We start from the raw sequence: 12075 nt of genomic DNA on the forward strand, positions 1-12075 counted from the left end.
TTATGATGGTATATCCCCACTTTCCTGGGGAAAGACTGTCTTCCACTCTGCTTAACGCTTTAGAATTACCAGCTGTGGTAGGCAGAGAATTAAAAAAAAAAAAAAAATCCTTATCTGATCTATGATCTGCACTGGCCTGTATTTTCTATGCCAGGAGTTTATTAACCTTATAAAACCTTAGGGGATTTCTTACTGCTCATGGCTTGCTTAATTTTCAGGGGTGGGGATCAGAGCCATTTGAGAATTAAACAAAAGGAAGTCTGTTCCAAGCAAGCTTCTGTCTGTCTCTGCTTCGGGTCCTGGGGTCCCCTCTCCTTGTTTCCTCTGCCACATGTTTGCCTGATCTATAAACAGGTCCTGTCATTTGAAAGCACCTCCACTTTATCTTCCACGTCCCACACTCAGGTTGATAGCCCCATGTCAAACATTCAACTATATTCCTCTAGACCAGGACGTATAGACTCTTTGGAGTTTTTATATATTTTTTAATATATAAAATATATTAAATATATTTAATAACTATTTTTATTATTATATTTTATATTTAATATTATATTTAACATATATTATACATATTAAATATATATAGAATATATTTATATTTATTAAATAAAAATAAAATATATTAAAATACATAATTTTTAATATATTTTTTAAAAAGTTAATTTATTTTGAGAGGGAGAGAGAGTGCACGAGCAGGAGAGGTGCAGAGAGAATTCCAAGCAACCTCCGTGCTGTCAGCGCAGAGCCTGATGTGGGGCTCGAACTCATGAACCTCGAGATGATGACCTGAGTTGAGATTAAGAGCCAGATTCTTAACTGAGCCTCTCAGGCACCCTATTTATTTATTTAGCATTCAATCAATCTAGTTCAGGGCAATTCTTAGCCATGGATCATAGTTTCCGAATCTCAATACATTTAGAAAGAGCATCACGGTAAATGCATGTATCCTCGTGGGGAGGCCAGTGATGCTGTCAGGCTCTTTACTTACCACAGTTCTTTTCATCGCTGCCGTCAGCACAGTCTTCGTCCCCATCACATTTCCACAACAACGTGATACAGCGGCCGTTTGTGCACTGGAATTGGGATGGTTCACATTTGGCTTTTCTTCCTAAAATCAGGAGGGAGCGCTTAGCTAAGCTGGGATACAAGTGTGGTAATTCAGACATGCAAGTTACCCCAAAACCCGTGGATAGGGTCCTTCTGGGAGGGGCAGCTGCAGACTCAGCAGGTAGAACATTCTAGGGGCCAGGGTGGGGTGGGCACTGGAGCAACGACTGACTGCGACTGAGTTCTTAGCTGGGCACATGCCATCTGGGGAAGACTAGATTTCCCAGCCTGTCTTGCAGTGAGGCATAGCCATGGATGGGGCTAAGGTCTGGCTACTGCAATATCAACAGAAATAGTAAATAGGACTTCTGGGAACTGTCCTCGAAGGGATAGGGATCCCATTTTCCTGCCCATTTTTCCTTTCTGGCTCATGAAAAGTGGCCCTGGTGTCTGCAGTAGTGATCCTGGGCTAATGGAGCCAGACCAAGAAAGAAGGACCCTGGATTGTCCAGAAAACACGGGGAGTGGGGTCGGGCTTCACCTGCCTCTAGCTTTGTTTTCCCTCCTTTAACTCATTCCTGTAGCTATAATCACACAGCCAAATCCTAATCCATTAATAGCATTTCTTGGCCATATTCTATACTGTGATTCACGGAGGATGCCCCTTATTACAAGCAGACTAAGGGAGATTTAGAAGGGGTAGCAAGGAGGGGACAGAATAGAGGTTTAGTACATGGCTCTTCATCTTAGGATTTGAGGTCTAATTAGAAAAAAGACAAGCTTACAAAATGGCTCAAAGACAAAGATCAAGAAGGTACAGTTGAGAGGTGAAGAGATCCTTTTTAGTGACGGGGGTGGGGAAGGGCGTGTAGAACCACAGACCTGGAGTCTATTTCTCTGAATCTCCGTTTTCTGATGGGTATTGACTTCACACAGTGGTATACACTCATACTTTTAAGTAGAGGGTCTTTTTTTTTTTTTTTTTTTTTGCCTGGCATGGGACAGCTAGCATTCAGGTGTTTCCTACCATTATCATGTCTGTCCTTCTGGAGGATGCGATTTCTTTGAGCTCAAAGGCAAGGATCTGGTTGTTTAATGCAAGTATATACTGCAAAGAGGCAAGAAGATGAGAGGTGCCCCGTGGCTCGTACAGATTACTTAGGGAGGCCTTCCAGGCAGAAAGCCCTCCGATGCCCTGCCACCTTTCAGTATCTGCAGCTGTGGCGTTGCTGGCCTGAGAGCAGATGGGACAGTGCCAAGCACAGACTAGAACTCTTGTGCTGAGTACACAATACTCTCCTTGGCCTCCCTGCGTTCGGCTCCTCCCCACTGTCCGGGGGCATTCTAGACCCGCGTGGCTAATTCCCTGGCAGACACGAATTTTGGTCCAAGTCAGCTTTGCCCTATGAATGTACATTCTTAGCTACTAAATGTATCGGTAGCTATATGTGCCATTCTGTTGTCAAGGGTCTAGCTAAGCGGGGCCCCAGCTACAAAGCAGTGTGGTTTGATGGCGTTCCCTACCTGTGTTTCATACTATGTGTTCATTCCACAAGTAGGTTATTGGGGGTAAGATGTCAGGGATTCAGAACGGTAGGTGTTGGGGTGCCTGGGTGGCTCAGTCTGTTAAGTGTCCGACTTTGGCTCAGGTCACGGTCTCAGGATTCGTGGGTTCGAGCCCCGCGTTGGGCTCCCTGCTGACAGCTCGGAGCCTGGAGCCTGCTTCGGGTTCTGTGTTTCCCTCTCTCCCTGCCCCTCCCCTGCTCCTGGTCTGTCTGTCTGTCTGTCTCTCTCTCTCTCTCTCAAAAATAAATAAATATATATTTTTTAAAAAGTTAAACAAAATAAGGGTAGATGTTGTTGCCAGGAAGTGGCACCTACTGATTTTTATACTGCTAACCGATTTGGAGTGGCTGCCTCCCCCGCCACCGGGCATATAGTCTCGATAGATTGTGACTGTTCTCAGTGCTGCTCTAGGGGCCGTTGGCTTCAGTTCTCTGTCCCCACGACTTCTGAGGGCTATAGGACTGGTCAGGATCTACTTAGAGTACTCTGTGAAAAGCAGACAAAGAACAGTCAGTCATCAGAGAACATCGATAGAAATATGGTTGGGAAGACCAGTCAGGTTGCCATGAGGACGCTGTGGAGACGGGAAGGCTCTGAATTTGTTTCTCAAGGTTTTAGTGCCAAAGGTTGTTGAGTCAAAATGAGCCAAAAACTCAGACATGGATATCTACAGGGCCCAAAAGGTAACCGCACAATCAGGCTTGGACGGGGAGAAGAAAGTAGGTGTCAAATGTCGCTTTTCCGAGGGCGAGGTACTGAAAGATCGTGACAGTGAGTTTGGAAGCCGCAGAGTACATGGACATCCAAGCTGGCCAGGGATGCGGGACAGGCACGCAGTACAGTAAGGCTGGCGTTGGGTTCACCGGCACCTTTAAGGAGGGTCTCTGAACACAGCTGTAGCCAACAGTCAGTCCTAAGTGACACTAAAATTCCAGCAACGCTGCTTTAAGACTCCGGACAGACATTAGCCTTTTCTTTTTTAAGTTTGTTTGTTTGTTTGTTTATTTATTTATTTTGAGAGAGAGAGAGTGCGCGTGAGTGCATGGGGAGGGGCAGGGAGAGAGGGAGACAGAATCCCAAGCAGGCTCCACACTGCCTGTGCAGAGCCCCCACGCGGGGCTCGAACTCACGAACTGTGATACCATGACCTGAGCTGACACCAGGAGTCATAACTGTTTTCTTCGTGTGTATTCCAAGGCCGTAAGACAAACAGAAGTTTACTTTCTACCTTTTGTGATCTCAGATATCTCTATACTTCATCCAAGCTTCTGCCCGACTGTCATAAAAGTATGTTTTGCTGGGACACACACAAGATTCTCCATTACCATGGGGGTTAGATGTGGAGACAAGCTATTGACTGTTGCTGCTTGTTTAAAAGGGGAGCAGGGTCGGGGTGGGGTTGGGTAAGACTGGCTGGCTGCCTTATAAAGGATGCCTTCTTTAAAGAGAGGTGAGTAAAGACCTTAAGTCTTTTTGGCCATGCCTCAGTTTCTTGTTATCTAAGCACTCAGTTGTGAGAGATGCGTCCTGGGCAGGAACTCCTCCCGGTTCGGTTTAATCCCCTGCCTGGTGCATAGCAACCAGGGCTTTGACGCCAGAATCTCGACTGCTGTGACCTCAGCCAGGCTGCAGGGCTGTGGGTCTTCTGTCCAGGTTTCAGAAAGATTCTCCCTCACCCGTCTGGTGCTCAGCTGGCAATGTGGCCGTACACAGCTCCGGGAGAACCGAAAGCACCAAACAAGTTAAGAAGCTTTTGGTTTCCAAAGCTTTTGGGGGATTACAGGATTGTGGACCTGTAGTCTATTTTCATCCATGACAGTTAAGTCTCAGGTTCGGCATTAGTCTTGCATAAAGCGAACGGGTTGAGCTTGCAATCATCTATACCCAAGGTGCTTTTAATTCTTAGGCTAAGGCCAGCGATGCCTCAAAAAATAACCCTGTAAGTAGAGGCTCTAGACATCTGTATCCCAGCGTCTCTTAGCTCAGAAAGGAGAACAGTTGGAGTAAATGTGTTTTTTGGCAGGTTCCTCAAAGCCATGAGGTTTCATGGGAATGCCTTAGCACCAAAAGGGTGGTTGAACCAGGGAGAAAGGCCATGACCGTGGGGAACCTGGTCACGAACCAGGGGAATCCACCTGTTTCCACCGGGAAGGCTTTCTTTTCAACACAGGAGTTTTGTGTTTAAGGATTTAAAAAGGGCTCTTTCTGTTGCTTTAAGACCTCAAACTGTTGGCCTACATCTGGGTTTTCTTTTAGCTCTGCTACTTAAGAATGAATAACCCTCCCCTTTTGGGTCAGTGGGTAGGAAGTCGCTTGTACGTAGCCACCTATGGACCTAGTCACAGCTGTTTGCATTATCGTGTCATGAACGAAGGCCCAGAAGTGTCTGTCAAAGGCTAACTGCCTAATTCTGTCACTCGCACACGTGGAATCAGACCCTACAAACTTAGTTCAAGGCACCCTTGTCCCAGGAACCTCGTTTACCTAAAGAGTGAATGCTGCTTCCCAGACAGGTTGGCAATTGACTGGCTCCAAGAAATTCAGAATTTTAAATGCCTATAGAAGTCGATCTGCTGTTGTCTAACTTTCCCCGCAAAGGTTAACAGGGAAGAACAGTATGGAAGCTTCATTGAACTGTACAGATCTCACAGCAAATACAAACCCTTCAACGTGGGCTATGCATTTCCCAAGAGGGCTCCGGGCGGCCCTGAGTGCAGAGGGGTTTCTGAGTATTGGGCTCAGGTGTGAATTTGAACCTGCACCAAGGGGCTCAGGCTGTCACTGTGCTGGGACCAGCAGGGCCAAGCATTCAGATGTGTGTGTCTCTCTCTCTCTCTCTCTCTCTCTCTCTCTCTCTCATTGCTGGAGCACACGGGTGTTATCTACAGGAATTTCTTGAGTCCATTTGTTTTGCCACTTCTGGGGCCACCGAGGGCATTTATTTTTAGTCCCGCTCACTTTCGCTGCTACTTTAATGCCAATCTTTCTATTTACAGGCTAAAACTCCTCTCAGGACAAGCTGACTTCTGAGTCAGCAAAGCAGTTTTCTCTCGAGGGAGAGGAGGCTAGTTAGTGACAGGAAGTCAGGAAAACAGCCTGAGTGTCAGGCACAAAGGTTGTGTCCCTGCCCTCGAGTCAGCCTCTAAAGCACTTGCCGTAACCAGTGAAAAACTGTTAAATACGTAGGTTAATCCTTCTCATTCACTGAAACAAGTGAATCTTACAGTCCCACTGACTGTTTTTCCATTGACATTAGATTCAGATAATCTCAGGAACTGTGGGTAAATAATTTTTTAAACATTGTTTGCTAAACGCAGCTCTAAGACTTTAGTCTTTTAATTCAGGTAGATTCTGCATCGTATACTTTGAACGTTACGATGCCCCATCTATGTATCAGGAAACCTGTCCACAGAAGGGGGGGAGGTACAGCCCTTGGGTGGTATGAGAATTTGAACCCGGGCATTCTGTCTCCAGACACTAAGCATGCCCACAATCTAAAACACCTAACTCAGGACTACTTCCCGCTAGAATATTTCTGTTGATTTTTGGCGACTCAGGTAGTGGAGTCAGTTGAAAGCAATCCAGAATTAGGCAGTCTCACCTGTCCGGATGACGTTATCCTAACACAGTCTTATTGTTGAGGGATGGTCTTCCATCCCTCTCCCATTTTCATTTAAAAAGAAAAAGCTGCTAGTGTATCTTCAGCGAGGTGGGAGGGGGGTTTCTACAAGGACTACAGAGCTTGGTTCTTGTCTAGGGCACATTGGCCGAGTCGCAGCATATTGGGGAGCTATTAGTTTCTGTGGCGGGTGGACAGCTAAGTCAGCACGAGAGTTTCAAATGCACTGGGAGCAGAGCGGGGCCCACGCTTGCATTTCTGAGTTTCCAGACAGAACTGGTGTTGCTGGGCCCTGATCACACTCGGAAATCATTCCCTCAAGGTTAGGAGGCTAAGATTCCACCACAGCAGAAGGGACTATGTCATTTTAGGGACTGGACTGCACATCTCTTGCCCCCATAAGCTGTCCTGCCCATCACTGGATGGACACAGGTGACAAATGCTGGTCTTAAGGCTGACAGTGTGGTGACAACCTGAGGCAGGCCAAACTCAGTCAAGATGCCTTAACAGCCATGCACCATAAATAAGTTCTAAAGTCTCTCTTCTCTTCCCCAGGAGCTCTATTCTTGAGGGGCTCCCTCCCTTGCTCGAAACCAGTGGTCCAGTAGGGAGCCCCGGTTCTTGTCCCCTGATGTTTTGCCATCAGGCCCTGGCCCTGTCCAGGCTCTCAACCCTTACCTGATGTAAATTCCTCTCCAGTTTCTCTGCCTGAGGGTTGCCACAGTCTCCATCCAAATCGACACGGCAATGCAAGCAGCCTAGAGTGGCCTGAAAAGCCAAGGGTCCTATCGCTTCTAGGCTTCTCACTGGCTCTAGGGCTGAGCCTTGCTCCCTCCCTACTTCACCCAACTTTTCCCTCTTGGTTCCCACCAGTCACCTGCTGTGAGTACACCCAGGGACCCACCCCCTTCCCCAGGCCTGTGCCTGCACCGTTACTCATGGTATTCCCGTCCACTTATCCACTGGATAAGTGTGCACAGAGATCTGCCCTTGAATGAGGCCCTCAGGTCCTCTCTTCACCAACCAGGTGAGGTCTGGCTGCTTCGCCATGGTCCCCGGTGCCTATCACACGGGTGTCACGTACTGGGAATACTTGTCCTACCTGCCTGTTTGCATCTCTGTATCTTCTAGGCCCCTTAGAAAGGGCCTAGAATTTGTAACTTGGGACCAGGTTCCTGACCTCTAAAGATTCTTTGGGCACTGATGAGTATTCCTAGGTGGAGAGGCTCTATGCTATAAAATCCACTCTTCCCTCTGCCTGTGGGCATACCGTCACCTCATCTTTGTGCCACTTTATTACCTAAAAACTGTGCGCTTTCCACACTGATCTGCCGGGGGGGAGTGTGTCAGTGAGGGTACGTCGGCCTCATTTCCCTGTGAGTAGCAAGCTTCCAAGACCCAGGGAAACAGTAGCAGCAGCTAACTGGTAAAGTTAGAAATTTGACGTAGGGGACCCGGATTTCACTTTGGACATGTTTTGGTGCTCTTTGGTCACGTTGGTAGCAACCCACTCTTGCTTGAATCTCGTCACTTTTGTAAGATCATCTGCAGAGGTGGAATAGTGTCTGGCTTTGTCAGATTCAGGTCTAAGAGCTTGGGGACGATTGGGAAAACATAGGCTATCACACACGTAGTGGGGGAGAACTTCTGTGACCTTTGGCTGCTATCTGCCTGTTGTATGATTAAGCCCTTAATACGGATCTGCTCACTTCTCTCCAGAGCTTGTAGTCCAGACTGTCTTTGGAACATTGATTTTCTTTTTTTTAATTTTTTTTTTAACGTTTATTTTCATTTTTGAGAGACAGAGAGACAGAGCCTGAGTGGGGGAGGGGCAGAGAGAGCCGGAGACACAGAATCCGAAGCAGGCTCCAGGCTCTGAGCTGTCAGCACAGAGCCCGACGCGGGGCTCGAACCTACCAACTGTAAGATCATGACCTGAGCTGAAGTCAGATGCTTTACTGACTGAGCCACCCAGGTGCCCCTGGAGCATTGATCTTCTGATCTGACTTCCCCACTAGACCAAATGCCATGAAAGAAAGGACCAAGTCCGTAGTTACTGTGTCCACCCCCCACCCCCACGCCCTGGCCATGCCTCGTGGTGCTCAGTAGATGGATGTCCAGTGGTTGTAAGCAGAAGTACAAGGGACGCCAGCGTGAATCTACCACCTACTCAGGGAACCTGCAGATGAGTTAATAAGTCAGGTCTCGGGAAGGCTTCTTAGAAACACGAAAGACTAGGGGCTGTCTACAACTCAACAGTATTTGGTGGGAAGAATTAAGTGGTAACACGTGAAGTAATTTGCAAGTGTATTTAGGGGAAGTGTGAGGTTATAACATCCGAACCCGGGAAGCAATTTGCAAATGTTGTCTATCAGCAAGGTTTTATCATCTCCTTTGCTGGGCAAGTTGCAAGCCCGGCCCCACCCCCTACCGCCAAAAGCATATACATAAATGGCTATATACATAAAGGCTCCTAGCCAGGAGGGCCAACCCAGAAGACCTGAGTTGGTGGCAAAATCATCCACTCCAGCCAGTGGTCCCCATCTTCTAGTTTCTGCCCCCAAAGTTACCTTTTAAAAACAAGAGCGTGCATGCCCTTCCCTAACTCTATCCACCCGTGGAACATTTTTAAAATACAAAGAAGTCAAAGGCTCTCCAAGCAAACATTAAGCACCCCCCTCTTTTTTTTTTTTTTTTTTTTTTTTTTTTTTTTTTTTGCATAATCTCTGTACTAAGTCTCCCAGCACCCAGCAGGCATCCTTGTGCTTAATTTAGGGCCCCCATATAACCAGCAGGCCTAAGCTTTCCCGGAACACATCGCACGAAGGAAAAAATAGGCTAACTTGAAGGTATCACCTGCCCTCTCAGGGCGTTGCTGCTGCGGGGCTAGTGTATCTAACCAGGTGGCATTAGCCATGCTTAGAGCTTTTACTGCTAAGTCAACAAAACAGGTTAGCCAAGGGACACCAATTCATATTGAAAAGGGCAGAGTGAAATGATCCAGCAAGATTTCTGCTACAGTGAAGTCTGCAAACTAAAAAGCGATCAGTCCTCCAATTTCCTAGCTAAAAATTCTTCAGCTGGGGAGAGGGGGAAAAAAATGTCCCTGGACCACTTCTGCTCAACAGATATATCTCCTCCGTCACCTCTGCAGAAGGTATTTTGGGGCCCTTTGTCTTGGAAGTGGTCTTCATGCTGTGCCCTGAGAACTCTCTTGAGATTGACTTAAAGTAGAAGGGAACACACTCGACCATGCTGAGTCTATCAACTAACCATCTAGAGAGAGGCACACCCTGAACAGCTCTCCTAAGGCAGGTACATGTGTCATAAACATCATTACAGACCTTATCACAGCCCTTTGAGGCATTTAATGTCTTCTAGGCTAGTAGGTGAAGGTGACTTTCCAAAGAACGGTCAGTAGCCACAGTAAACGTAATTATGACTTGACATAAAACAGGTAACCGCCTACCCTTGATCGTTCTTCTTTCTACCAAAAAGGACAGCTTCACTCACGTTCTGTAAGAAATGGAAAACGCTCTAGATATTTAATCTGAGGTACCTATTTACCTATGCTGTGCTCTGAGTCTTCCCATCTTTGGCTCAAAACGCAAAGCCATGTGCCTGAGAGCTGCCTACTCCCTTGATCTTATGGCCATGTTTGAGGAGTTCTTGTGGTCTTATCAGTTTGATACTTGTGGAGTAGAAGGGGCTTGGAACTACTTTTCATCGCGTCTCGAGCAGTAGGTGGTAGTAAAACTGCTCCCGTGAAATCAAATTGATGATTATTTGACTTTACGAAAGGCAGAAACACTTCAATCAGGACTTCTTCAAAGCAAGGGGACTGCCGTGCCCTTACTACCTTTGCTTATTGTGGTAAAGTCTCAACAGTTGGCTGCACTTGGCCTTTACGCACGCATCAGGCATCTGGGGCCGCAGGCTGGAAAAGGAAAGAATCCTAACAACACAGGACAGACATCACAGCTAAATGTCCCATGGAGTAGCAACAGGCTGCTGCCCGGAAGGAGGTGCTCCGGCTTGAGGAAGCTGTCACTTGCCTGGTGATCCTCCTTAAGGAGTCCAGACTCACATGTTCATTCCTCGGCCTGAGGCTCGTGATCGCCGTGACACTTTCCCGCGGTGCTACAGGCTGCCTCCAGTGTATTTGCTCCTTGCCCTCCAGGTTTCCTCTTACTGCCGGCTTCACCAACCGACTCCCGAAGTTAGAGAAGTTTCTGCCTACTCATTTTCCTGGTTGCTGGCCACATCTGAATACCCCTCATAACACCTTGGTTCTTCCAGACTCTGGCTTGAAAATGTGGTACCCCACAGCCTAATCCTGAGCACCTGGGCTGGAGGAACACGTGCTAAAACTCCCAGGTGTCTGCCATCGGGCATACTACACTACTGAACTTCAACCTCTCTTGTTGGCCTAAGTTCCAGGCCGGGATATCAGGGCACAGCTGCCCATCCCCCATCCTAGAATATTTTATATGGCTACCGTGAGCACGTATGGATGTGGGGAGGATTTGGGAAGAAGGGATGTAGAGAAAACGGCCAAAAGCCGGCCTATATGGCCTGGGACTTTGAACTTCAGACAGGAGCCAGTCTGGGTTGGCTTGGGATCCATTCCTCCTTCGGCCAACCCCGGATTCTATCCACGTGAAAAATGATGTGCCTCTCTTCCTTGGAAGAATTTAAGTCTTGAACGGGCTCCTACTTTTCACTACTCATGGCACCACACGTGTTTCACACGTGGACGTAGGGGAGCCAAGGTGACCCTCACCTGCCTCTTCCAAGGTGAACATAGAGCTTCAGCTAACCCATCTCAGCAGTTCAAGTGCATCCCCAGCTTCCTGTAGGATAAAGTTAACCCCACATGGAAAGCTATCACATGTTAAATTAAAAGAATAGGAACAGAACATGCACCAAAAATGAATCTTTCTCCCACCTCCTGGCCGGTTAGCAATAGTTTCTGGCATCTCAGTCTTTCGAGATGTTACGGAAAGTATAATGCACGGCACTATTGTGAGAAATCGTTGAATAAGTTGGGATTGCTCATCCATTAATGATTCATGTTCCAGTCTGCAAATTCTTGTAGGCAGGACTTTTCCAGGCTCTTAACATGTGTGGCACATTAGAGGCTATCTCCAGGACTCGCCTTTTTCAAGGGGAAAGCATTTCAGCGAACAGTCCGGGGGAGCCTGTCGGGTCTTGTACATTCCCTTAAAGATAATACTCCTCTGGCTGCTGTACGCGGAGACATGTGACCAACCCAAACGTGCTCGGGCGGCCAGCCAATCGCGGAGGGCAGAAAAGCCCGTCCCTGCTTCACATGCTCGCTCGGGACAGCTGGACCAAAGGGCAGGGGGGCGGTCGGAGGCTTGAAGCCCCCACGTACTGCCCTGCCGGAAAGAGGCTGCTTGACCGCACACTGTAAAGTTGGCTCACTTTAGGAGACACGTGACTGCAGGCAGGCAGGCCGGCCTCCTAGGCCACCGGGCTGCAGGAGCTAGGGACTCTGAAATGGGTACTCGGGACGGGGGCACCTTCCTGCCCCACTGCCGTAGAGCTGGCCAGCAAGCCCCGTGCTGTCCTGTCAAGATCACTCCGGGGACCCGCCAGGCTTCCCGCGGAATCCTTAGAAGGGCTTGCTGTCGCCTGCCCAGCAAAGTTGTGCGGCTCCAAGCGGAGCGTGGCTGAGCACAGGGCTCCCGGGCCCAGTGCGGCAGACCCTGGGGACTCCACCGCCGTCACCACTGCCACTCGCGCTACTCCCTTTGATCTATTGTTTGGAATGAAGGCTAATTACACAGTCACCAGATTAGGGCTCAATTCCTCTC

At 48.1% G+C, this 12075-nt stretch overlaps 1 protein-coding gene and 1 long non-coding RNA gene across 3 annotated transcripts in view; one reads left to right on the plus strand and one right to left on the minus strand.

The window, feature by feature from the left end:
- Window positions 1-12075, plus strand: part of LOC122204987 — a 95855-nt gene that overhangs the window by 30224 nt on the left and 53556 nt on the right. The window lies entirely within an intron of this gene.
- VLDLR (very low density lipoprotein receptor) overlaps window positions 1-12075 on the minus strand; it is a 30659-nt gene that overhangs the window by 17391 nt on the left and 1193 nt on the right. For both annotated transcript variants that reach the window (XM_042912914.1, XM_042912913.1), the window contains exon 3: window positions 992-1111. In XM_042912914.1, the coding sequence (XP_042768848.1) occupies window positions 992-1111 (120 nt within the window). The remainder of the gene's footprint in view (window positions 1-991; window positions 1112-12075) is intronic.

The sequence above is a fragment of the Panthera leo genome, chromosome D4 (genome assembly GCF_018350215.1).
Source record: "Panthera leo isolate Ple1 chromosome D4, P.leo_Ple1_pat1.1, whole genome shotgun sequence".
NCBI lineage: Eukaryota > Metazoa > Chordata > Mammalia > Carnivora > Felidae > Panthera > Panthera leo.